Source organism: Rhinichthys klamathensis, unplaced genomic scaffold, assembly GCF_029890125.1.
Source record: "Rhinichthys klamathensis goyatoka isolate OS25496 unplaced genomic scaffold, OSU_Roscu_1.1 h1tg000019l_1, whole genome shotgun sequence".
NCBI classification, from domain to species: domain Eukaryota; kingdom Metazoa; phylum Chordata; class Actinopteri; order Cypriniformes; family Leuciscidae; genus Rhinichthys; species Rhinichthys klamathensis.
This window is the reverse complement of record NW_026606570.1, coordinates 3,305,542-3,333,432: the sequence shown is the minus strand read 5'-3', so window position 1 is coordinate 3,333,432 and position 27,891 is coordinate 3,305,542. Positions and strand designations below refer to the sequence as shown.

At 42.7% G+C, this 27,891-nt stretch overlaps 1 protein-coding gene across 1 annotated transcript; it reads left to right on the top strand.

Annotated features, from left to right (window-relative positions):
- Positions 1–71: 71 nt before the first annotated feature.
- Positions 72–27,753, top strand: adora2b (adenosine A2b receptor). Its single transcript, XM_056236172.1, has 3 exons — positions 72–159; positions 348–813; positions 27,019–27,753. The coding sequence occupies exons 2-3, from the start codon at positions 494–496 to the stop codon at positions 27,746–27,748; spliced, it is 1,050 nt and encodes a 349-aa protein (XP_056092147.1). The 5' UTR covers positions 72–159; positions 348–493; the 3' UTR covers positions 27,749–27,753.
- The last annotated feature ends 138 nt before the right edge of the window (positions 27,754–27,891 follow it).

The following is a 27,891-nucleotide window of genomic DNA, read 5'->3' as shown; positions in this document are numbered from 1 at the left end:
CTCTCTGTTTTCCGCGAACTGCTTGAAAAGACATGTGTTGCGCTCACGGTGCGTCACATTACTTCCCTACTGCTTCTGCAACATGTACCATAAGACACAGATGCAAGCCAGTTTAAAGAGGAACGTCAAACAATAAAAGCAGCTCTGAATTATTTCAGGGTAAGTAGGCTACACTACCTCTTCCAAATCCCATAGATGATTGTGGCTTTCTGTAATAACTTTCTGCTCGTCAGTGGGAACTTCCTAGGAATGTCAGAAATTAAACAATGTATCTTTATCTGCCTCTAATGGTTTTAAATAATTATCTTAAGGGAATTAATGCAAATAATGTTTTTTTACACCAACAGATGTCCGTGTTGGCAAATCACAAACTTTGGAGATCCGTGGATTATTGTTATTTTACCAGTGGACAAGCTCTACAGAGTGACAGACAGACTCATGACATCCTAACTAGCCTACTGTTTAAAGGTGTTTCTCTGTGAAGTGTGCAGCAATGGATTCTTTATACATCGCTATAGAGCTGGTGATCGCCGTACTGTCAATCGCTGGTAATGTACTGGTGTGCTGGGCTGTGGCCATCAACTCCACTCTCAAGAACGCCACCAATTACTTTCTGGTGTCACTAGCCGTGGCAGATATTCTGGTTGGCTGTCTTGCCATCCCTTTTGCCATCACTATAAGCATTGGTCTGCGCTCAGACTTTTATGGATGTCTTTTCCTGGCGTGTTTTGTTCTGGTACTGACTCAAAGTTCAATATTTAGTCTTCTTGCGGTTGCCATCGACAGATATCTGGCTGTAAAAATCCCCCTGAGGTGAGTGTTTGACGCTTATTAGTATTTCCTTTTCATTGTCACTGAATTATTAATAACTACCTTTTTATGACTCTTGGTTCTTAAATTACAATGGTAAAAAGCCTTACCTATACCTAAACAGTTTCACAGCTGTTTTGAAAGAAGCTTTGGCATTTACACGCGCGTGTAACGTACAACATTCCGCGCGTGACACCATGGCATGAATCTGTTCTTCAGTGTCTTTGGCATTTTCAGCAGTACTTTTTTCATTAGTATTATTTAGTTTATTCATCTTTATAAACACAACAAAATTACCATCATCTTTCCTAAAATGCGGTTATATCGAGTAACCATTATTTAGGCTAGTTTATTCAAACACACAACAAAATGATATCATCTTTCCTGAAAGGCGGTTATTGAGTAACCACCTTAATTTGAGATAAAGCAGCCTACTGGGATCAATTTGATGCTCGTGCGTCTGTTGCAATTCGTTCGAAGTGCATCTAGTTTATCAAAGTTAAAACACTGAACGACTTATTCAATCAGGACACAGGACAGCACGAAGATGGCACACAGTACTGAAGCTAAACTCGGCTTCCTGAAATGGATATATCGGTCTTTCTTAATCTGTGTTAATCTGTTTATCTCATGAGGGCGTTTGAAAAGAAGGTTGTTTGTTGTCAAAGAAGAAGCACCTGATGATGTCCTTCATGGTGATCTGAAGGGCTATGACAACAAACTTTAACGATAGGATTATGAAAAAAAAAGGTCAACAAAGAGAAGATAAGTGGCAATTCTAAAATACAATTAAATCTGGAATATATTCTACATAATAAGTAAATAGTTCCTTGTCGTTGCATTGCACATAATTATTTGAATGGTTGTCTCACGCAGTAAAAGGACCAAGGTAAAGAAGCAGTGTTTTTATTTTTTTTTATTTTTTTACTCTTTGAATGTTAAACTAGCTAAAATGTAAATGTTGTCAAATCTGAAGCTCACGTTTTAGAGTGACATCTTTTTACACTGCTCAGTGTTGCTCGTGCTGTCCTATTTCTTCTGAATAAGTGGAAATCATTGGAAAGAATAAAGAAAGGAATACACTACATATTGACATATTGCATGTCATAAACAAAGCAAGTGTGCATGTAATTGCTGTAGCAATTACTGAAATTGAATATGCAGGGCTTGGATACTTCCATAGCCAACACTGTGTTAAGTCCTGTGGTAATGCAGTTTCTCTAGATTCACAGTGTTGGATGATAGTGTGGAACAGGGGCTTTTCTAGAGTTTGATCATCATGGGACACAGGCATTATGCATTGAAACTCTATTTTACCATGGTAATTTTAATCAATTACTAACCAAATTAACTTCATCAATGCAAAATTTACATTTCAACACTTGATCATACCTAATGTAAAATTCCTGAAAAAAAAAAAAAAAAAAATCACTACCATTTTCATGTGCAAACTATGAAACTATTACCTAAATGAAACAATCACTTCAAAAAAGCTTTCACTCATGATGACTAAACCAAGCCACAGACGATGGCAAATTAGAAAAGATAAGCAGGCATTATTTTTGCAGTTAAAGGAATAGTTCATCCAAAAATTAAAATTCTGTATTTAATACAAACCTTTATGTCGTTCCAAACCCGTAAGACTCTCGTTCATCTTTGGAACACAAATAAAGATCTTTTTGAAGAAATCTGAGCTTTCTGTAGGCCTACTATAGTTTCTGTGCTTTCTGGCTATAAACTGGCTTTGTTTATAGCCATTTGATTTTTTGACATGCGCACATTGCACAAATATACAGTTTCCCGCTGTTTGCGCATAATAACTATTCTCCTACATTGGTTCTTTATTTGTTTTAAACAGCTGACTGATCATAATTTGGAGACAATGAGCATATGAACCGTTGTGCCAGGCTGCTTATATTTATCATGCTATGCCTCTCCTCACGCCCAAAACGTGTGGATGAGAATCCGAAACAAGGACTGGTGGGACGTTGTCCTGCTCCACTTCACAGACGCTGAGTAAAAGGAGAATTTTAGAATGACGGGAAACTCATTTTTATGACACTTTATTCAACAGGAAGAACAGCTCGTTCCGCGCTATTACTTTATTTCTACGTCATTGCAGTCCTTTCAGTTTCGGTTTTCAATCCGATCAAGTGTTTACATGTCCTCTCGATCGGATTAGAAAAGGAATTTAAACCACACCTTTCAATCCGATCAAAATTTAATTCGGATCGAGCTCAACTGGATTGATTAAGGTGTTTACACGAAGGCTTTTCAGTCCGATCAGTCAATCCGATGGATTACTAATGGATCATTTGGTTGCAGCTACAACTACCAAATCGTAAAACTAATCCATATGAATTGAGTACAGTATGTAATTTTGTATAGAAGATGTATAGAATTCACGAATCATATAAATTATATATCAGCTAATAAATTAGTTTTTGTATTACCTGTACGTTGATCACACTATGTTGTCATTGTGAATTAGCTGCCAGGAACGTGAAATGTAATGCTATATTAGCCTGTTACTAATATGTGACTATTTTTCAAATGATTTGGTGGGTTAATGCTGCCACGTTTAAAACAATCATACTAAAAGTACATTTGAACAAACCCATAGTATTTGCAAGTATGGCTAAATATTTTTGTGCAACACATACTTAATTTCACTGCCATAGACTTGGTCACCAGACTTGATAAAAAGCGTTACTGAAGTACAAACAAAGTGCATTATAACTGTAGTGTACAATAAATAACATACATTTGCTTACCTGTCTATTAAAGCGGAGTCTCTGTGGACAGTTTAAGTCCAAGTTTGTCACAAAGCTCTCCCCATCCTGAAAACGGCACGCCGATATTGATCCTTGTTTTATTTCTTCGTTTTTCCCAAAGCCTATTTGCCTAAGTTGATCTATGTTTACGTTTTTTGGGATTTTCTGTATTCGCCAATCTATATTCGTGAACCATGATGACTGAACAACACAACAGCGGTTTGCGAGATATCGTATCATAGATTGCATACATAGATTCCTCATTAGCGGCATATGTATAGCCGTAGATATCCATAATAATAGATGTCTCGTCCGCGCTGCTGGCCAATGGAGGTCGACGTCCGCACCTGGCGGCCATCTTGTCACAGGCAGCTCGCTCACTCGTTACATTGTGTTTTAATGGTGCATGTACTTCCCTTTCGAGGGAACTCGCGATGCGTCAACGACGCTTTGGGAACGCCCCCAGCGTGAATGCGTCTGAGCATCAATGTCAACTAGTCCAATGGAAAGAATGAGCGTCACGGGCGGGTGACGTCATGACCAGGAAGGGATAAAAGCACATCCGGTGCAAACCGGCATTAGCTTCTGTGTCTCAGCAAGCGATCTGTGTTACTCTGTCTCTGTCTATTTATTGTTGTCTGTTCGATATTATTGGGAAGAGTTATGGCGAAACAACTTTACAAACTCTGTGCTTCTCCCTGCCCGCGTTATTTAACGGGTGGGGACACACACGAGCTTTGTGTAGTTTGTTTGGGAGTGGAGCATGCGGTGTCAGCCTTCGAGGGGGCTGATTGCCAGCATTGCGAGATGCTTCCGCTCCGCATGCTCCGCTCTCGCCTGGCGCTTTTCGAGGAAAGTGGCCAGGCTCGCGATCCTCAGGGTGCAGGACCTGTGGATCGCGAATAGGATCTCTTTACGGGGTTGGAGACGGGTCCGCGGATCTTATCTCCTCCCTTTCCACGAGGGATCCAGTGCTCTCTCGCCGGTCTCGGAAGCCCGCGCTGCGGTCTCTTCCGCCCGGGGAGAGAAATCAATGCTTCAGTGCTCTACCTCCGAGGAGGTAGATGTGCTGGGCATTGAAAGTGACACAATCATGGGGGAAGTGGATTTGCCATCTCTTCCCCAGCGTATGAGAAATATATATAGCCTATATATATATATATGATAGTTTATATATTATATATAAAATAAAGTGAATATGTATAAAGAATGTATATATAAAAAAAAAAAAAAAGCTGGTGGAGGTGTTTACTAAGGCTGTAGATAAATTAAATATTTAATGGCCAGCAGAAATAAGGGGGCACTCGTCCTAAAAATAAAATAAATTGAACGAGTTTCCTTCCCTCTATTTTTCCACCTCCATCACGGGCCTTCCATTTTTCCCGATCTGCACAGCGAGCTGTCTAGATCATGGAAAAAGCCTTACTCATCTTTTAGCCCCACATTCATGTATATTCAGATATTTTGGGGTTAAGAGAGTATGGCTATGGGGCAATACCCCGGGTAGAACAGACACTTGCGAGCTATCTGTCTCCCGGTTCAGTATCGTCCCTGAAGGCGTCGGCTTCTCTCACTAAACCATTAAAGAAAACTATTTTTTAATCTAGTGGGAAAAGCATATATGGCAGTGGGTCTAGCATGAGCCATATCAGGCTGACCTGCTGTGGTATTTGGACAGAAGTGAGGGAGTTTGGCCCGATGGGGTTTGAGAACTCCGTCGGGCCTCAGATTTATCTCTCAGGGATGGCAGCCCTTGTGGTCACTGAGAGACACCTCTGGCTCAATTTGATGGGAATCATGGAGAAAGATACAAGATAATCTCTCCCTCGCTATGTCCAACCCCCTGGGGCTGCTGGGCGTGAGCAGCTCCAGCCGTCTAGTTTCTCATACACAACACAGCAGCCAAAGCCTTTAAAGCAGAAGCCGGATCCGAGGACCGTTCTTCATGCTGAGAAGGCTGCGGCTTAAAAGAAAAGGTCTGGCGCCACCGGCGTCAGACCGGTGAGGGCAGCCCCAACCGGGGTGGAATGGTGTACACCTCATTATACGGTACCCTTTCCATCTCGGTGCCCTCAGGGGACCGTTCTGCCAACCCCGCCACCTTTGGTGCTTCGGGGCGCAGCGTTCTCCAGCGAGCTTCTGGTGCAGCGTCAACTCGACATTGCGTCGGACTCGCGCCCTCTGAGGGGGGTTCGAAAACAGTCAGTTCGGGTGGTTCCTGCCAGTATGCTTCAGGTCCCCGAACTGGCTGTCTTTATTACACCAGAGGCCAGCCTCGAGGGGCTGGTTCCCTTGGTAGATTTTCTGGCAGCGCGGAAGCTACTGCCAAATATATCTCTATGGGTCCTGCAGTTAGTAGTAAGAGGCAGATTTGGTTCTCGTCCTCCAGGCTACAACGGGGTGTTGCTCACGTTAGTGCATTCCGAGCAGGCTCTGGTAATGGAGCAAGAGGTAAAGGCCCTGTTAGCAAAGAAAGCTATAGAGCAGGTGTACTCACCCGACATTGCGTCGGGTCTTTACAGTCCTTATCTCATTGTTCCAAAAAAGGATGGAGAGCGTCACATACTAGATCTTCGTCTGTTGGAGTGTTTGGTGCTGGAATTCAAGTCCAAGATGCTGACACTCAAACAGATCGTGACTCAAATCAGATCCGAGGACTGGTTTGTCACGATAGATCTAAAAGACGCATACTTCCAAATCTCCATCCTCCCTCAGCACAGGAGGTTCCTGAGGTTTTCTTTGGGGCAAAGAACACCAGTATCAGGCACTTCCTTTCGGTCTAGCTCTATCACCCCGCACATTCACGAAGTGTGTAGACGCAGCTCTGGCCCCGCCAGGCTGCAGTGTATACGCATTCTGAATTGCATAGATGACTGGCTGATTCTAGCGGAATCAGAACAGTTAGCGGTTCGGCACAGAGGTGTCGTTCTCGCTCATATGCAGATGTTGGGGTTGAGGCTCAATGCCAAGAAGAGTGTGCTTTCTCCAGTACAGAGAACCACTTTCCTTGGTGTGGTATGGGATTCAGTGATGATGCGGGCCACTCTGTCGCCCGTTCGTGTAGCTGCTATCCTAACAGCCACAAAAGAGCTGAGGCTAGGCCAGTCACGCACTGTAAAACAGTTCGAGAGACTGTTGGGTCTTGTGGCAGCAGCGTCCAACGGGATTACTTTTGGCCTGCTGTACATGAGACCTTTACAGTGGTGGCTCAGGACCAGAGGGTTCTCCCCGAGGGGAAACCCACTTCGTATGATCAAGATCAAGCGGCGATGTCTCCGCGCCTTGGTTATATGGAGGAAACACCCAGGGTCCGGTGTTGGGAGCTCTTTGCCATCGAGTTGTGATCTCGACAGATGCTTCCCTCACCGGCTGGGGAGCAGTATTGGAAGGCCGCTCAGCTCAGGGCTTGGGAGGAGTCATCATCTCGCTTGGCACATGAATTGCCTAGAGATGATGGTCGTCTTCAATGCGTTGAGACATCTCCTCCCAGACCTGAGGGGCCATCATGTGTTGTTCTGAAACAGTGACTGTTAGGCCTCAGGGCAGCAGCGTCCAATGTGATACCCTTTGACCTGCTGTACGTGAGACCTTTACAGTGGTGGCTCAGGACCAGAGGGTTCTCCCTGAGGGGAAACCCACTCCGTACGATCAAGATCACGCGGCAGTATCCCCGCGCCTTGGTTATATGGAGGAAACTCTGGTTCTTGACCCACAGACAACACGTTGGTGGCCTATTATTTTGGTCCCTCAGGAAATTACGCTGTCTGAGGGCAGTGTATATTCCAGGGGGGCCAGAATATTGGAGCAGACACCCTGTCGAGGCAGGGGCTGAGGCCAGGGGACTCCACCCCGAGGCGGTGGAGCAAATATGGGAGTTTTACGGCCAGGCAGAAGTGGATTTGTTCTCGTCTCAGCATACGACGCACTGTCCACTCTGGTTATCCCTCACTCAACCAGTCCCCTCGGGGCTGGTTGCTATGGTGCAGACGTGGCCGAGGCTACGTCTGTACGCATTTCCCCCTGTTGCTCTGCTCCCAGGAGTTCTGGAGTGATTCCGCCAGGATGGAATAAGCCTATTTAGTAGCACCACCCTGGCCGAGCTGAATTTGGTTTGCGGACCTAATCCGGACCTTTTCTCCTCGACGGACCTCCCTTGGAGGTCCCGATCAGGAGAGACCTTCTGTCTCAGGCAGGGGATGCAATATTGCACCCCCGGCAGGGGATTTGGAAACTGGGTTTGGCCTCTGAGGGGTCCCAACTCATAGAGAGTGGTCTCTCAACCGAGGTTGTTGAGACCATTCTAAGCTCCAGAGCTCCCGCTACGAGGAAACTATATTCACTATTTCGAGAGTTTTTCACTTCTTGGTGTTACCAGCGTCAGTGGGATCCGGTTAACTGTTCAGTAAACACAGTATTCGAGTTTCTGCAAGAACGCTTTGTATCAGGTCTATGTCCTTCCACGCTTAAGGTGGGGGGTACATCGTTGGGTCGAGACCCCCTGATTACACGTTTCCTTCGTGGCACATTGAGGCTGAGGCCTGCAACTTGCACTAGGGTGCCAGCTTGGGATTTGGCAATAGTACTAGAAGGCCTGTCTAGGGCTCCATTCGAGCCCTTAGATTCGGTTCCAGAGAAATTTCTTACCCTTAAGACTATCTTTCTGCTAGCTATTTCATCCCTTAAGAGAGTTGGAGACCTTCAGGCCCTTTCAGTTTCCCCCACTTGCCTTGAGTTTGCACTGGGGATGGTCAAGGCATTCTTATATCCGAAACAGGGATACGTCCCTAAGGTGCCGACCTTGATTCCGAGGCCTGTGGTGCTGCAGGCTTTCTGTCCTCCTCCTTTTACATCTGCGGACCAGGAAAGGCTGAACCTCTTGTGTCCAGTGCGAGCACTGGATACTTATGTTCATCGGACATCTTCAATGAGGAAGTCCGACCAGTTATTTATTTGCTTTGGATCACCTAAGAAGGGTCTTCCTGCTTCTAAACAGACGGTTAGTAAGTGGATAGTTGAGGCCATTTCACTTGCATACGAGTACTCTGACCAGCCGTGTCCTTTGGCAGTCAGAGCTCACTCAATGAGGGGTATGGCGGCCTCTAAAGCCTTACTATTTGGAGTTTCTCTTCAAAACGTGTGTGATGCGGCAGGCTGGTCCTCACCGCTCACATTCGTTAGGTTTTACAGCTTGGACCTGGATGCTGCCCCAGGTTCTCAGGTGCTTAGTGCTTAGTTTCATCAGACTGACTGTGAGAAGAAGCGCGTGTCTGTGGGAAGAAGATGGAGACAAATATCACAAGCTGCTATGTGCGTCTGAGCAATGAGCGATCTATCGACTCGTTACCAAGCAGCGAATGCAAACAAAATGAAAGTGGAACGAAAATACGCTACTCATTTATGCTTCATGGACCGTTAATTATTCCGGACCAATAATAGACAGAGCAGCGCATAGCCTTTCTTATGTATATCTATGGAGCAGCGCCCCGAACCATTGACAGTAAAATAAAGACCCGAACTTGCCAGTCGCGGGCCGATCTCGCTCACGTGACACTGTTACTAGGAGATCCAGTGAAGAAATCCATTGAATTCGCCTCAGAATTAATAACATCATCGCTACGAGATCCAGTGAGAAACATTCCGATTCGGCGCAGAGTTCTGCTATAAACCATAGATATCAGATCAAACAGTATGCTGACCTGGAAACCAGGAGAAAAACTTATAGAAGGCTTTCAGTCCACAAATCAGCAACATTCACCGTGGATTTAGGCTAATGTAGTAAGTAACTCTAACCATAAATATGATAATGTGACAGAAATAGTCAAACGCAGCCTACACATCTTTTCTAGCACTTTAAAACTATAATAGGCCTATCATATATAAATGCTTTTTTTAATTTATTTTTTATGTGATGACCAATACATGTTTTGTTCATCCTTCAAAGATTGTCCTAAAACTAAAAATTTTAAGATGTTGGATAACTCTTATTTAAACACTTATTTAAAAAAAACAAAAAAACATTGTAAACAGTAGGATGTTTATTGGCTATGTTCACTCCTTAATATACATTTTTTCACTCCTTTTGTTTTTTAATTAATATTAAGACATTATGAATGATAATAATAACATTTTCTTCAAACAAATAACATTTTCTTCCTGCCGAGATCGACATGCCTGAGGCTGAGCTTCTGTCTTCCGAACCCGCACGTCGCTTCAGCCTCGACGAACCCGAGTCAAGTGAGTCAAGTGCCGCCGAGTCAAGTGAGACCGCGCTTCCCGAGTCAAGCGAGTCAATTGCCGCCGAGTCAAGCGAGTCAAGTGCCGCCGAGTCAAGTGAGTCAAGCGCCGCCGAGTCAAGTGAGTCAAGTGCCGCCGGGTCAAGTGAATCAAGTTCCGAGTCAAGTGAATCAAGTTCCGAGTCAAGTGAATCAAGTTCCGAGTCAAGTGAATCAAGTTCCGAGTCAAGTGAATCAAGTTCCGAGTCAAGTGAATCAAGTTCCGAGCCAAGTGAATCAAGTTCCGAGTCAAGTGAATCAAGTTCCGAGTCAAGTGAATCAAGTTCCGAGTCAAGTGAGTTTACCGAGTCTACTGAGTCAAGTGAGTTTACTGAGTCTACCGAGTCAAGTGAGTCTACCGAGTCAAGTGAGTCTACCGAGTCTACCGAGTCAAGTGAGTCTACCGAGTCAAGTGAGTCTACCGAGTCAAGTGAGTCTACCGAGTCTACCGAGTCAAGTGAGTCTACCGAGTCAAGTGAGTCTACCGAGTCAAGTGAGTCTACTGAGTCAAGTGAGTCTACCGAGTCAAGTGAGTCCAGTAGTGAATCAAGCCCAGTGAAGCGTCGTCGCAGAAGGAGGAGGAGGACTCGTTTGCTTCGCCAGGCTACGGAGGGCGTTCCCAGACTCCTCGCCCTGCCGGCCCCGCCTCTGCGCCTCGCCCTGCCGGCCCCGCTTCTGCGCCTCGCCCTGCCGGCCCCGCCTCTGCGCCTCGCCCTGCCGGCCCCGCCTCTGCGCCTCGCCCTGCCGGCCCCGCCTCTGCGCCTCGTCCTGCCTGCGCCCTTCAAGCTCCGGGAGGCCTGCCCGGAACCCATTTACCACCTGGAGGTTCCTCCCGAGGATTTCCCCAAGTATTTTTTGGGGGGGGGGCAGAAGGTACTCCGTGAGGGCCATGGAGACGACGTCGACATGGTCCTCATCCTCGTCTGAGTCTGCTCCGACCTGGCCACCATCTCATCGTGCTCCGCCCTGGCCTTTGCCACGCCATGCTCCACCCTGGCCTTTGCCACGCCATGCTCCACCCTGGCCTTTGCCACGCCATGCTCCACCCTGGCCTTTGCCACGCCATGCTCCACCCTGGCCTTTGCCACGCCATGCTCCACCCTGGCCTTTGCCACGCCATGCTCCACCCTGGCCTTCGCCTCGTCCTGCTCCGCCCTGGCCTTCGCCTCATCCTGCTCCGCCCTGGCCGCCGTCACGTCCTGCTCCGCCCTGGAGGCTTCCTGTTCCGGGCAAGCCACGCCCTCGTCAGCCTCCAGGGCGCCCACCCTCCCGCCCCTATTTGATGTTTATTCGGCGCGGGGACACGCCTTATGGAAGGGGGGGATAATGTTATAGTTATGTCTGTTCTGTATCTGTTTCCCTGAGTTTTCCCCGTCATTGTGTATTTGGTTCAGTCCTGTTCCCAGTTTTCCCGCTCCTTGTTAGTGTTCAGTTTATTCACCTGTGTTCTGATTTGCCCCAGCTGTGTCTTGTTCCCTCATCCCGTCTGTGTATTTAATCCTGTCTGCTCTTTTGTTCTTGGTCAGTTATTGAATGTATGTGATTGCCTGTATGTGTACGCTCCTCGAGTTTCTCTGAGATCTAAGTTACCCTAGTCTGTGATAATTAAAGTCTACTGCTGCATCTAGATCCGACTTCCGCCTTTGCTTCCACGCAAATCGTAACAGATACCAGAATTTTTTTTTTTTTTTTTTTTGTAGAACTCAGTGTGAGTTCTCATTTGAGGTGATGCTGCCCTCAAATTTGAGTCTGGGGCCCTGTGAACTTAAAATAAAACTGCATATCGTAATATCTGTGCGTTAAGTCTCTTTATTATTAAAGAATTTGTCAGTATTACAGTTATTTTGGGGGAAATTTGAATAATTGCATTGCAAGCTGATTTAAGGTGTGCCCCTAAATTTTCTGCTTGTGCTCCTAAAATTTTCAGTCAGGGGCAACAGCGCTCCTAGTAAAAAAAGTTAGTCTGGAGCCCTGGCCCGTGACGCTCATTCTTTCCATTGGACTAGTTGACATTGATGCTCAGACGCATTCACGCTGGGGGCGTTCCCAAAGCGTCAATATTAGCGCGGATATTACGTCATTGATATGCGACAATGACCAGGGACCAGCCATTATTAAAAACTGGAATTTTTCTGGATTTACAAATCCTTGGGAACTTTTGGGATAATGTACTGTAAGTACATAACTGCATGAAATATATCACACTGTGAAAGTGGTTTTTGAATATTTTATTACATAATCTTACATATTGTACCTTTAAGTACAAATTTTCTGAAGAGACACAATCTCTTTATATGAACAGATTTATTGTAGGCTTTTATTCACATTTAAACATCAGCGGACATAAACAGAAGTTCAACCGAACCTGCTTGATGAACAAGAACAAACTTTTGTGGATGCAAACGAATGAGGTTCGTTCTCATGTGTTATACATGAGAACAAACCTCATTGGTTCTTGCAGAAGCTCAAACATGCTGTGTAACATGATAACTAACCTCATTTGTTCTTACTGCAGTTTAAATGTGCTGTGTAACACATGAGAATAAATCTCATTGGTTCTTGCTGAAGCTCAAACATGCTGCGTAACACAAATGAGAATAAACCTCATTGGTTCTTGCTGAAGCTTAAATGTGCTGAGTAACACATGAGAACAAACCTCGTTGGTTCTTGCTGAAGCTTAAACGTGCTGCGTAACATGAGAATAAACCTCATTGGTTATTGCTAAAGCTCAAACGTGCTGTGTAACACATGAGAACAAACCTCATTGGTTCTTACTGAAGTGTAAAGGTGCTGCGTAACACATGAGAATGAACCTCATTAAGCGAACATGCTTGAGCTTCCCTTTACCACAACTGATGTGTGAGTTGATGGATGTTTATATGTGAATAAAAGCCTAAATTCAATCTGTTCATCATAAAAAGCGATCGAATCTCTTCAGAAAATTTGGACTAAACCGCTCAAATTCATATGGATTAGTTTTGCTATCTCTTTATGAACTTTTTGAAGTGTCAAAGTGGTAGTTGTGTATAGCTGTCAATGGAGAGTACAGGAAGCTCTCAGATTTCATCAAAAATATCGTAAGTTTTTTCCGAAGATGAACGAAAGTCTAATGGGTTTGGAAGACGTTGTAAGGAACTTAGCTATAGGAAATATTAATAATCAATAATAACTTATGATTAATTATGAATATTTGGGTCAGTTAATTGGATTAACTTGACATGGCTAAATTAATATTACAATCAATTCATCAGTTCGTCCAACGAACTTGATTATTAATTTATTCTAAGAAAAGGGTATCTTCCATGACCACAGAAGAATAATTATATCTTAGCATGTACAGCGCTTTGAGCATGTAGCAAGATCAAGATCGTAAAAGAGACTTTGTTTGCAAGCAGTGAATCAGAACCAAATACATAAAGTGCACAAGTTTTATTAACTAAATCATAAACATGAATAAACTAAACAAACATACATAAATACAAAAATACATGTGTAGGAAAAAGTAGTGAGAGATGGAATTGTGTAACGATGGAGAAGATCAATCTAACTATGAGAAGAACCAACAGCATTTCATTTTCACATTTCATTGAATTGAATACTTGCATTTGTAGTGGGAACAATTCTTGAAGTTGTGGAAAATTGAAGTCGTTGAGGGTTCCGGCAGTGGCAAGTGGAAGTTGTTTGAAAGTTATCTTTCTCCATGAGCAGATGGCTGGTTTGGTCAAGGCCTGGGGCCCTGGGCCCTGTTGAGGCCACGCCGAGCACCCAGGAGAAGTGAGGAAGTCGGAAGAGTGGGTGATTGGAGTCGTTGTTGGTTGGAGTCCTGGTTCCAAACTCCAGAGATTGTCCTTGGTTCTTTGTGAGAGAGTCTTCTCTCTCCTGCCTGAGCCCATATCTAGTTGGATCAGGGCCTGCTGGGCCCCCGTGGAGGGGGAGGGGGTTCCCCAGTATCACCAGAAACAGTGTTGCGGCTGGATGAAAAATCTAAGAGAGGGAGGTCACATGTGGACTGTCTCTAATACTGTTTCAACACTGCATTGGCTCCCTATTAAACATCGTATAAATTTTAAAATATTGTTGATTACCTACAAAGCACTAAATGGTTTAGCTCCGCAGTACTTGAGCGAGCTCTTAACGCATTATAGTCCTTCACGTCTATTGCGATCTCAAAATTCCGGTCAGTTGATAATACCTAGAATATCTAAATCGACTGCAGGCGGTAGATCCTTTTCCTATTTAGCACCAAAACTTTGGAATAGTCTTCCTACCATTGTCCGGGAAGCAGACACACTCTGTCAATTCAAAGCTAGACTAAAAACACATCTCTTTGACCTAGCATACACATAATACATTATAGACTTCTATAAATTCAATGTTAGGCTGCATAGATTAGGTCAGCCGGAACTGGGAACACTTCCCTTAAATCCAGATGTACTCGATACATCATAAGAAGAATGGCATCTACGCTAATATTAGTGTCTTTGTTTATCCCGAGGTTTTCCCGCAGCCTGCCGGATCCAGGCCGTGTCCAGATCTGACGAGGGAGCTTTGCCTGGACCCGATGACAATGCAGTGCTGAAGTATCCACTATCCTCTCCCTATGGAGGATCCCTTTCCCACTCTACAGAGCGTTGTGAATTCCGGCTCGCGTACCCCGAAGTGATAAAATAAAACAAATTCTGTATCAAAATTTATAGGCAAGAAAAGTAGTTTGTTTAGGCTGGGTTGTATGAATTACAAACCTGCGCACATATTTTAAAAAGCACATAACTATAGAATTCTGAATGAGCATGTGAACGCCGTCAGTGTTAATCACAGGTTCGCGTTTAAAGTCTGATCATTTCGACGGAGGTGAATCAATCAAAGTTAACTTTAGCTGGAAGTAACATTATTCAAGAACCGCTATAACGCCAAAACAATCTGTTGCCTTAAATTATATGTTTATCTCTGTAAAGCTGCTTTGAAACAATCTATTGTTAAAAGCGCTATATAAATGAAGATGACTTGACTTGACTTGACTAATAAAGCCTGAGAAAGATCAAACCCTTAAGGGTTGACTGGACCAATAAGCAAGGTGAAATGTCAGAGTGGGAAGGTTGCTCTAGTTAATTTACGAGTCTTTGTCCCAAGCGTGGTTATACCTTCATTAATGCTCAGATAGATATAACACATCCACACTGCATTCTAGAAGAAGGTGATGTACATCAAAGTGTGAGTCATTAAATGAGGATTAATTAGGTAGGAGGCATGATACAGGTGAGGTTACATTGATCGTTAGTTGGTTGTATACCAAGGTACATACCATAATATATACATAATAGTACACAAGACAGTAAATCATTTACACAATGCTATGAAGCATGTTCAATTATAGATCAGTTAGTCTATGATTAATGCAGCAAAGTCTCTTCTAAAGAGGGTTTCTGTCTTCCCATTGTCTCTCTCTTGTGCACGTGGCCACATTCCTGTGGAGGTCGTAAAATCTCCTTATCAGCCCTGTAACATGACACTGTTTCTGCCCTTGTGTTCGTTTCATTTGGGATGTTAGTTTTGGAGTTTCATAAACCTTTGTATATAATGAATAATTAGTGTGTGTCTGATGGGTCCAGACCCTACAGATCCCCCCTTTCGATCGTTGTTGTTCCCCTCAAGGACAGCCACGAGCGAAGTTGAAAGTGCAGAGAGATCAGACACACCTTTGTCATAGAAGGCTGGAAGGCCATGGTGGCCTCTGGTTGCTCGTGTCTTCTGGAGCGGTGGTCGTTCCACGGCGGGTGATGTGGACAGTAGCCAAGTCCAGGTCTCTGCAGCAGGTGTTGAGGCAGCAGGTCTTGGGGCATTTTGAAGTTCATTAGTTTTGGGGCAGGTGTTTCCTTGTGGTTGCAGGAAGTGGTTAGGGCTCTATGTAGCATAGAGAGGTTTTCAAGCTGACCTGGTGCTGGTGGCAGGAGGTCAGAAGGTGGTTGTTAGCCTCTCAGTCACGAGAAGTCTGAAGGATTGAAGTGCAAGGAGTCGGAAGCTTGTACTTTACAGGACTCCTCGGGTGAGTCCTGTGCAGGGAGCTATTTTGCGTGTGTCAGCAGCTCCTGTAACTCTGAGGCAGGTGCGTCCAGCTGTCCTTGTGGAGCCTCAGATTGACACCTGTGTGAAGGGTGTGGAGGAGGATGCTGTTGACAGCCGTTGGTCCTCCTGTGGTGTTTGCAGGTTGAGGGTGCTGTCCTCCATGGCTTCTCTAAGGGGCTTGGCTGGTACCTGGGTTGTTGCCATGGTGACAGTTCTGTGCTGGTCCTGGGCATGCTCAGTCCAGCTGCATTGAATCTGGTTAGAACCTCAGTCTCTAGCTGGTCTGTAAGGCTTTGGGCACAGGTCCGCTCCTTGTGGGATGCTGTGATCTGTTATGTGAGGTTGTTTACCTTCTGTTTCATACCCGTAAGGTGGGGTAAGGAGATGATAATCTTGATCAGCCCGGTGTGGCTGTAACTCTGGCTTGGGTCATGGGTCGTTGGTCCTCTTCTCTCATGGTGCAGTTCCGTTTGGCTCTGGTGCTGTCGGATGTCAGCAGCCATGGGTGGAACAGTGTTCCTCGCGATGGCTTGTCAGTCTTTTCGGTCTCCTGTCCGGTTAAGGTCAGGTTAAGCAGAGGATCTGCGACATTTTGGCACACTTGTGGTGAGAGACTAATGCATGACCCTAAAAGTTCAGAGCCACGGTTTAATGGGTTCGCTAGATATGTAGCATAAAGCTAGGTGTTTCATGTGTAGCTAGCTAGTGAAGTGTGTCTTGTATCCTTATCATCTTAGCTGTGGATGTTAGGAGGCTAAGACTTCTGTGGTTCCGAGAGTATTTCCTGGAAAGGGCATAGCCGAGATGAAATAAATGACTTAATATAAGATGGTTCTTATGACTAAATTATTTCTCTGGACTTAACTGGTGGTTCACTACGGCTTGACGAAGTGAAGGATAGGAGGAAAAAGGACAGCTTTCCTATTCAAATTATGCTTATTATCAATCCTCAGGACTATAGTTATGCCCTAGTAATCGTTGAAATTACTTGTGTTGCAGGGTCATAAAAATGAGTGCACTTGTTGAAAATAAACAAAATCACAAATAAAGGTGTCTCTGTTTCCTTTCTGGGCCCTATGGGAAATGGAACCACATTCGAACAAGAGAGGAAATGGAAATAAATCATATAGATGACAGAATAGACAAGTGAATAGCTGACTGCTATTATTATCGAAGTAAAATAAAAATAAAAAAAGGACTTAAGTAAGTGATCAAAACAGCGGGAATGATCTGAAATTGAGAATAATCAATAGCACTAGTGACTAACCTTTAGATTTGCCTGGACCAACACTCCATAGTGGGTCACAGCTGTTGCGTGTTCAAGACCACACCGTGTGTGTCCCTCCAAAGGTTAAGTCAACATGCTGATGAAAATTCTCATTACTATAAGAATTCTTCTCTAGCTACACAGTTTACATGTAATTAAACTTAGGTTTAATTGACAGGGCATCTGCACATTTAGCCTACAGCGCTGAGCAAGGACTATGCCTAAACTAGTGAAGGTGAAATTCAGTTGAGAATAATTGAAAGTAAGGAAAGTAAAAGTAAAAAATTAGAAACCCTAAATGGGGTTAAAGTATTTTAGAATACTTTGCCCTGTATACACAAAAGCTGTAATTAAGGCTTCAAGTAAATGATGCTAACCGCTAACTGTAGAAGTTATTATTTAGCTTAGCCTAAGCTGGATGGATGCTAGGTTAGGTTAGCTTAGCCTAAGCTGGATGGACGCTAGGTTAGGTTAGCTTAGCCACCTAGGGTGGTTTGTTTACAAAATGACGTCACGAGTTAGCACTTCTTGTGACAAGTCGTTGTCATGGGAACCAGTGCATGTCAGAACAATTCAACAGTCCATGAAGAATGTCTGCACATTTTAAATGAGTTATGCATGTTTAAACAGGTTAAAAGGGGGCGCCTATACTTTAAGTCTTTCAAGAACTTGATGTTACATTCAGTAAAATGCAAATGTGGTTTGGCATTTGTACATTTTACTCATGGAACTCTTCTCTTTACTTTACACAACTTATTCTATTTGTTTACAGAGTAAGGAAATAGATTTGCTGTAAGTCAAAGCGTCCATCTCATGCATAAATACTGACTTTTCAGCGAGTGAACAGTTTTGATCGCTAGGTAGCTCTCTGCTTGTAGATGCAGCTAAAATTTAGGTGAATTACATCAATCTAACAATAATTTGTAAGGCCTTTACATCGTACCATCGTAGAAAGGGGAGCATCACCCAGGTCTACGTATATATAACACTGTACTGAGCTTTCTTTGTCAGAAACAGGTTTAGCAATACTGCAATTTGGATTTCTTTAACCAAAGCAGAATAGATACCGGCAGTGGCGGCTCCAGACAATTTTGATTGGGGGGGCAATGGGGGGTCCTGGTCATTTCAAGGGGGGTCTCATGAAAAACGACAAAAAATACAGTGGACACGGCTAATAACTGCATATTGCTGCTACTTAACAACAAAAACAACACAGCATATCAACTACTTTGTTTTTAATTAATTAATCAATTGCAGTTTGCAAACAATATGCTCGAACTTTAATTGCCATAGCCACACCCATGACAGAAAACATATTTACAAAATAGTATCCTCCTCATCCTCCAATTCCTCGGTGTCCTCTGTTTCCAGTCTTTACTAAGAAATCCTATGAAAAATTATTTACAAAATCTTCTGCAGGACAGTTCAATTCTTTACAATAATATAATATATTATGAAAGAAAATTAAGCTGTTACACTGAGATGGTTTAGGAAAACCATAAAGTGTTTTTGTACAGTCAATTAATTGTACAGGCAGCATTAAATCATCAAAGTTAAATGATTGTTTATAGCTTATGAATTTCCTAGCCTATATTTTCTTTAGCAGGGGGTTTCAAACTTTTTAATGGCAATGAGCCCTAAACACTACCCTTGTGAGATTCTTTATTTAGGCTTATAATATAATAAAATATATGCCTAATATAATATAAAAAAATGAATTGAAGTATTTGACGTGATATAATATATCAGTTTAAATGCTTCAATTTGTTTTCATATTATATTATTATAATATCAATCACACGCGCTCACATCATTCTCTTTCTTTGAAACCTGTAAACTGCACTCACCAGTTTGAGCACTGCAATTATTTCTCACATACAATCAAATGGATTTCCCCACACATTTCGCGTCAGTCCTCTGCGTGGCATATTAGGGACTTTAAGCAACAGCCTCTGGTGGAACGGCAACGGCATTCTGTCGTTCTATTGCGCATGCGCGACATTAACTGCTACTTCGCGACGTTCTACTGTAACCGTCTACAACGGGAGAACAGCTGATTTGCCGTAGTCGATACTACGTGACAGATTAAGAAAGTTAATGTTATGTTTTAGGTTATGTGGCATAATAATCGTTTCTGTATATCATTAAATGCCCAAATCAACCCTTCTCTTACTTTTTAAAATCAGTTTATTTTTTGTATTTTGTCTGATGATTAAATTATCCCCTATGCCGTCCTCTTTACTGTTGCTTAGTGATTTTTGCGCTCTTTAGCTACGGCAGTAAACCGTTTACTTCCGGCTCCCGTTGCCGTTCTATCAGCAGCTGTTGCTTAAAGTCCCTATAGTATTCTTTTCTGCGCGGCCGCGGCATCAGAAGTGCACGACCGCGCACGCGTGCAGCTTAGAGGGAACGTGATTCTTGTTTATATATTTTGTATGTGGAATAAATTATTAATTATTATTGTATGTTCTGCGTAGTTTGAAGATAAACATTTTTAAATATTTATCCCGGATATATATTTTTTTAATCAGGAAGGGGGTGGGGGGTCAAATGGGGGGTCAACGCATTTTTTGGGAGGGTCTTGAGACCCCCCAAGACCCCCCCTGGCGCCGCCGCTGGATACCGGTACAGTTTACAAGCTGCTGAGATGAGATTCCTCTGTCAAACAGACTTACGCTTTAATGCTGAACTTACTGATACCAGTTGGAAATCTAAGACTCTTTCACTTACAGTAGAGATGTCAATTCCAGCTATCGTTTTATCTGCATTTAGACAAGCCAGCAACTAGTGACCAAAATGCGTATCGCATGTTGTGTTCCATTTGGATCGCAATGATCAAATGCACACCTGTAGGTTAACAGTAGTTTAAACGAAGGGGCGCTAGGTCGTGGTAGCTTACTCAGCTCAGGTGGTTTGCCTATACTCTGGCGTCAAGGTGACGTGTGTCCTATTTGGAGCTAGTGTTTCCTGTAACAATTCATTGTCATGGAAACTAATGTGTAGCAGTGCCAATTCAACCAGCATGTAGCAAATGTATGTTTCAAAAGAGTCGTGAATAGTCTGTTGGCAGGTGAGGCTTACACGTCCGTTCAAGATTTTCTTTAAATCAGTATAATTCTAAATTTACTAATGCAGAGTCTTGCTTCACTTCGAGCACACATTTTCCTCTACTTTAAAAGTTTTATGTCCTATGCTGACCATGGACCTTTTAGGCAGCAGGTAGGTCATTATAGACAGTCGAGGATTCTTGCATTCTGACATGCTGTGTGCCTTCTGGTTTTGCAGTTCAGAGTCAATGGGGTCTTAGGAACCCTTTCTGAGGAGGCCTTCTGTGTTAAAGGCCTTCTGCATCAGGTCACGCATCGTTGAGTGGGCATTGCATGGGGGCAGGCAAAAATATGGTGACTAACTGGTTTTGGAGGAGAGGTTTCTTGAAGCTCCTCCTCCTCCGTCACAGGTTCGTTGTAAGCTCCACAGAAAGCTCGTTCGGAGTCTGTGGTGGTAGCACAGGCACTTCTAGGTCTGTCCTGCTTGGTGTCTGGGCAGGGCCCAGCCGGGCTGGATGTGTCCAGAGCAGATGGAGTCTGTCTTGGTGTGTCACACCGGTCGAAGACTGCAGGTGAAAATCAATGTCTCGTAGATTGGCAGGAATGTGTGGTCTCCTGCAAGTTCTGGTCTCCGAATGAAGGCAGGGATGTTTCTGACCATTCGCTTGAGATCGTTGAGTGTCACTTCATGTGCCGTTTCAGGGTTTGTCTGAGTTACCTTTTCCTCCTACAGCTGCAGGGGCTGTCAGGACACTGGCTGGTGAAGTGTTAAGCCGAGGGCTTTGGCTCCTCCCCCCTTTGTGCAGGGCTGGGGAAGCTTACGCTGCTGATGTGAAGGTCAGCAGGGTACCTCTTTCTTGTGGGGTCCATTTGCAGTTGGTAGGACTGTTTCAGTTCTCTTTGGACCACATGGAGTTCGTCCATAATGTTACAGCATTGCTAAGTCAGTGTTCGGACTTCAGCTGCACGTTGATGGCTTTAGCATCTCTCTTTGAGTTCAACCAGTTTTAAGTTTTTTTTTTTTTTTTTGTGAAACAGTTGTACAACGTGGATGAGAAATTAATGAGAGAATTTTCAGTTTTGGGTGAACTATCCCTTTAACAAGCTAAAGTAAATTAGATATGGACAACGCAATGTCCTCATTCAACTAAATAATACAAATTCACATGCTACTCATTATCACACGATAAGCACTAGTTACCTTTCCTCAGCTACAATGTCATATTATGAATAATCGTCTGACTGACAGTCGAGGATTCCACAAGGAAAAGTGGAGGAGGAGCGAGTGGGCGGGCAAAGGCGTATAATTGAAGAGGTTTTTTGGGTATCAGCTGGTGATCAGCCTTCAAGTTTTAAATATTTCAAACTATGTAAATGATAACATTCAATGAATAGGAAAGCCTATTTTCAGACGCATCTATCTACTGTTACCTACCTCATCAGACAATGATTTATCAGGTAACTTTACTGGGGCTCGTGACCTAGTAAAAGGGTCTAGCAGCGCCCCTGGTGTAAAATAAGGAAATGCTTACAGTAGGTGACTTTAATGAAAGCCTTTCAGTGCACTCCAAATCATCTCAGATCCTGGGTGGTCATTACTCTCACTGTTTAATGGGCAAGACGAACGTATGTTTCTAGTTATACCGTAATTACTGGAAATACAGGCTTTTGGCGTGATCTCTGTTAGTAGATTATCCAAGAGGAACCAAGTTTCCTCACAGTGCTGCCAAACAGTATTCCCGCTTCGGTTTTCATTCACCAGACTGGACCACCACGTCTTAGTTTTGGTTTTAGATAGTTAGATAGTTTTTAAACTATCCATTTAATGTTCTTATTTAGCATTCAATGACCCTAAACAATTAGATTGGTCATAAATAAGTTACAGCAAAGTGGGTTGATGAACCATTACAGCAAAGTGGGTTGATGAAAAGGAAAGTATTGATTTTTTTTATTGTGTGAAAAAATCCATTGGTGATTTTTGTCACAGTGGGAATTTAGGACAATGCCCTTAACCGATGATGATCATTAATTACAGAGTGTTTGGAATCAAATTTATTTGGAGTTTGGAATGCTGCTGGCCTTTTTTCTTTGGCAACATAATCTGTTTTTGGGCGAAGTATTCTTTTAATGCACCTGCTCACATTGTTAGCAAAGCGGCTGAGACCTTTTCCCTTTAGTGCCATTGTGTAAACTGTTTTCACTTACACTAGAGCCTGTTGGCAGAGATCTTTGGTTTAAAGCGGAAGAGAGGCAGCTGAAGAACAGAAGGAGGGATTTGTGTGCGGAATAGGGGTGAAAGAGAGAGAGGGTGATTGGGATGCCAGCGGGTTGTTGTCATGCCACAACTAATCCACTTTTCCCTCCATTCATGTGCTCTAAGAGTAGAGGGAAGCTGGCACTGAGAGATAGAGAAAAGTGTTAAAGCTGAAAGAAGTGTCTAACAAAAGGAGACTGTGCTCTTGGAGCTAAATGCAATTACATCATTTATCCTTGAATCTGAAACAAACCAAGATTTTAGATAGTATGGTTTAAATTATGCACTACAAAAAAGCCAAGGATTGAGAAAATAATGTGCAGAATTAGAAGTCAAAGCAATGGCCTTGCAGTAAGTGCACATGCACTACACATTAAGCGATGATGCTGACATGGGTGACATGAGTGTCTTTCCTAAGCTCTTTCCCATGATGCTAGGAATTGCTAAGGTGGTCACAGTGCGCTTTTAGGGTGTTTTGGGTGCTAGGTGTTTACTGACTTAAGCTGAACCATCACGCTGTTTCTTTTAAAGTTGCTGTATAGCTGAAATGAACCCTGTTTGCATTATTGATTAATTTTCCTGTTATCACTGTAAAGCTGCTTTGAAACAATCTGTATTGTATAAAGCGCTATATAAATAAAGGTGACAACTAGCCCAAGTCAAAACACCCACCCCCAAATCACCGTCATGATGTTCTTGTCTGTAAATGACTACTCCTTCCGTGTAAGTCTATGCGATTTTTTTTTAAACTGTTCTATCTCTCAATGGAAAATCATTAGTCCAGTTGCTTGGCTTCATTTTTTGAGTGTTGAGTACATAACATAGTATAGTATAATATGGCACACATGCTGGAGGACAAGTTATGCATCAAAGTTTGATTAGTAAGAGGTTTGTTTAAATCAATAAGCCAGTGTTATTGTAGTATTATATTATAGTATTTTTTATTAATATTCTTGTATATATGAAGAGTTTGGTTCCAAAACGCAATAAATCCATTTAGATTAATTTTACCAAGAAAGTGGAAAGATGAAAACCACTATTTTCTGTTTCAAACTTTCACATAGCATTTGTAGGTCATAATAACAAAAAAAAAATAAAATCCAGGTTTTGATTTTCAAAGATTTATTATAAAAACGGATTATTTTTTTCCCCAAAATGCAATAAATCCATAAAAAAAAAATCAAAATGCAATTAATCCATTGAATCAATATAAAAGTTTTTTTTTTCATATTGAAACTGTTTTACACAACAACGTAAGTTTATTAGTATAATATTTTTATTAAGAACTGTAAAGAAGATTGAAAACATTTTTCCTCCTCCCGAGTGCCTCATCTTCTTAATCTCCTCACGTAAATGATTCGATTTCGATGCCTTGCGTTTCTTACCCACCGCAGAAACAACCACAGGTTCATCAATGCCGTCAAAATTATTCATTTTTTTGTTTGTTTGTTGATCGAAAAGTACAAAATAGATAAGAAGAACTAGGAAGCCGGGTGTATTTAAAGCGCTTCCGTTACTGTTTACATTGCGTGGAATGGTGCGTTGTGATTGGTTGAGAGCGGATATATCGCATTCTGCAGAGAAGGGAGACTGGCGTTTGTCGCGGTTTGGAAAGAAAGGGAGAAAACATGACAGAATAACACGGCGGATATCGCATTTTACTTAAAATTAAACATTGACTTTTCAATACCAACCAGATACAATACTGATTTTTGCAGTAACTAATTTTTTTTCAAAATGGCGTTTATCGCGTTTTGGAACCAAACTCTTCATATATATATACACTCACCTAAAGGATTATTAGGAACACCATACTAATACTGTGTTTGACCACCTTTCGCCTTCAGAACTGCCTTAATTCTACGTGGCATTGATTCAACAAGGTGCTGAAAGCATTCTTTAGAAATGTTGGCCCATATTGATAGGATAGCATCTTGCAGTTGATGGAGATTTGTGGGATGCACATCCAGGGCACGAAGCTCCCGTTCCACCACATCCCAAAGTTGCTCTATTGGGTTGAGATCTGGTGACTGTGGGGGCCATTTTAGTACAGTGAACTCATTGTCATGTTCAAGAAACCAATTTGAAATGATTCGAGCTTTGTGACATGGTGCATTATCCTGCTGGAAGTAGCCATCAGAGGATGGGTACATGGTGGCCATAAAGGGATGGACATGGTCAGAAACAATGCTCAGGTAGACCGTGGCATTTAAACGATGCCCAATTGGCACTAAGGGGCCTAAAGTGTGCCAAGAAAACATCCGCCACACCATTACACCACCACCACCAGCCTGCGCAGTGGTAACAAGGCATGATGGATCCATGTTCTCATTCTGTTTACACCAAATTCTGACTCTACCATCTGAATGTCTCAACAGAAATCGAGACTCATCAGACCAGGCAACATTTTTCCAGTCTTCAACTGTCCAATTTTGGTGAGCTCTTGCTAATTATAGCCTCTTTTTCCTATTTGTAGTGGAGATGAGTGGTACCCGGGGGGGTCTTCTGCTGTTGTAACCCATCCGCCTCAAGGTTGCGCGTGTTGTGGCTTCACAAATGCTTTGCTGCATACCTCGGTTGTAACGAGTGGTTATTTCAGTCAAAGTTGCTTCTATCAGCTTGAATCAGTTGGCCCATTCTCCTCTGACCTCTAGCATCAACAAGGCATTTTCGCCCACAGGACTGCCGCATACTGGATGTTTTTCCCTTTTCTCACCATTCTTTGTAAACCCTAGAAATGGTTGTGCGTGAAAATCCCAGTAACTGAGCAGATTGTGAAATACTCAGACCGGCCCGTCTGGCACCAACCAGGGGCGTCATTTGTGGGGGGGATATAACCCCCCCAGTATTTAAATCTATGCATTACGACCCCCCCATTATTTATACCATGATCACAATATCAGGAGGCATACCCAAACTTCAACCCCCCCAATGTTCAAACCAAATCTACGCCCTTGGCACCAACAACCATGCCACGCTCAAAATTGCTTAAATTACCTTTCTTTCCCATTCTGACATTCAGTTTGGAGTTCAGGAGATTGTCTTGACCAGGACCACACCCCTAAATGCATTGAAGCAACTGCCATGTGATTGGTTGATTACATAATTGCATTAATGAGAAATTGAACAGGTGTTCCTAATAATCCTTTAGGTGAGTGTATTCAGTTTTCATAGTAGTTTTAGTAGTAGTAATTTAGCAGTAAAAAGTAGTAATGTACTTTTATCATTGTTTTTTGTTGTTGTTAATATGTCTGAACAGCTTTATTTTTCAGTTTTAGTAATTTTAGTACTGCAATTTCAACTCATTTCTAATTTTCACTTTGGGTTTTCAAGTTTTTCGTCGAATATTTATATTTTATTTCGTTTACCAAAACAATTTTTAATAGTTTTAGTTAAGAATAACAAAACTACCCTAAATGTATGGAACAGTAACAGTAATGCTTGTGCAAGATAATGTAGTTTGCAGGCAAACTTGTTTTATCAGTGCTTTCCCAACCCCCTCTCTATCTGTCCCTAAGGCAGCACCACTGACGGCTGTGGCAGTCCAGGTCTCTCAGAGAAAGGTTATGGTGGGTGCGATGAATAATGCACCTCAAGTATTACTCATTTAGTCCATCAGTAGAAGCAGAATCAGAGCTGTCTGAGGATGCCTGATGAAGCGCCTCCAAGTGAAAGCTAAAGACATCAGTCACTTGAGTGTTTATGTTAAGCTCTTTTCTCCTCTCTCTCTTGCCCACTCAAATTTATATTATCTATACAAATACAGGAGTAGTTGGACATTCAAGTCACACTTAAACATTCATGAATGTCATTACACTTTAGACAAAATATAATGCTACTGGCTGTAAACAAATGATTCACAAGCTTTTTGTCAGAACTAACTTCCTTTTCTGAGTCTTTTTTTTTTTTAGTCAGAGTTCACACAGGTATTCTAGCAGAGTAACCACAGGTATAGTTCACTACTAAAGTTTGACAACCACAACGTGGCCTTTTCTTTATGCAAGTATATTTATTTTGAACAATACATCTGTTGAAACTTCAGAGTAGAACATAAAAATAGTGAAATATATAAGGAAATAAATGTACAGTGTGAGATAATTTTTAAGCTTAAGCTTTTGGTATTTTATTAAATGAATATATACAGTGGCATCCAAAATTCTAAGGAATCTGGGAATTTGTTTTAAACCTTAGAAGATTTTATAAAAACAAAGAAATGTGACCTAAAACGAAGAAGAAATAATTAATGTTCTTCAATATTTCTAGGTCACTAATCAAATAAGTGAATTTGTGACATTTATCATGTGGCTCTTTGTACAGATGGTCAGATGTTCTTATGCATTAGAACATCATTTGATTTATCCCTATTTTGCATTTATTTTACTAATACACATAAATGCAAAATAGAAGCATTTTTTCTAGTATTCTCAGACTTTTGGACCCCAGTGTACAATATAATGAACTCAACCACTAGCCAAATGTTTAGCCAAAATTTGCTAAGTCTTTATTTGTTCATTTTTGTTTCTCTGTACAGGTATAAGGAGCTTGTCACGGGGAAAAGGGCAAGAGAGATCATTGCCATTTTATGGATCTTATCCTTTATCATCGGGCTCATCCCATTTGTGGGCTGGAACCGTAAAGACTTGTCCTGCTCCAGAAATGAAAGTGGCTCTATACAGACTGGCAACAACAGTGATGCTGCTGACATGGAAACAGGCTTCTTGCAAAGCTGCTGCCTCGAGTGCTTCTTCGAGAACGTGGTGGACATGAGCTACATGGTGTACTTCAACTTCTTTGGTTGTGTGCTGCCGCCTCTGCTTATCATGCTGGGCATTTACATCAAGATCTTCACAGTAGCACGTAAACAGCTACGTCAGATCGAGCTCAAATGCAGCGTGAGTAATGGCGAGAATCACCACCATGGCCTGCTGCAACGGGAGATTCGTGCCGCTAAATCGCTCTCCATCATTGTGGGCCTGTTCGCTCTCTGTTGGCTGCCTGTGCACATCTTGAACTGCCTCACTCTCTTCTACAGAGAGCTGGAGAAACCCAGTTTCATCATGAACACTGCCATCATCCTCTCGCACGCCAACTCCGCCGTCAATCCCATTATCTACGCCTACCGTATTCGGGAGTTCAGATTCACTTTTAGGAAGATTCTGAACCGCCATTTCCTTTGTCGACGGGACGAGTTGTATCGCAGCTCCACTGGAAGCAGCATTCACAGAGACCAGATTAAAATGACCATTGACCCTCTGCTATAGAAGTCTTTGTCAAAAATGTTGAGAGAAATGTTTACAGGCCAATGAACTGCAAACAACATAGTCAAAATGTCTAGCGTGGCCCACTATTCATGAAGACCTTTGACATTGGGGACACGCTTGAAAAAAAAAAACTCAACCACTAC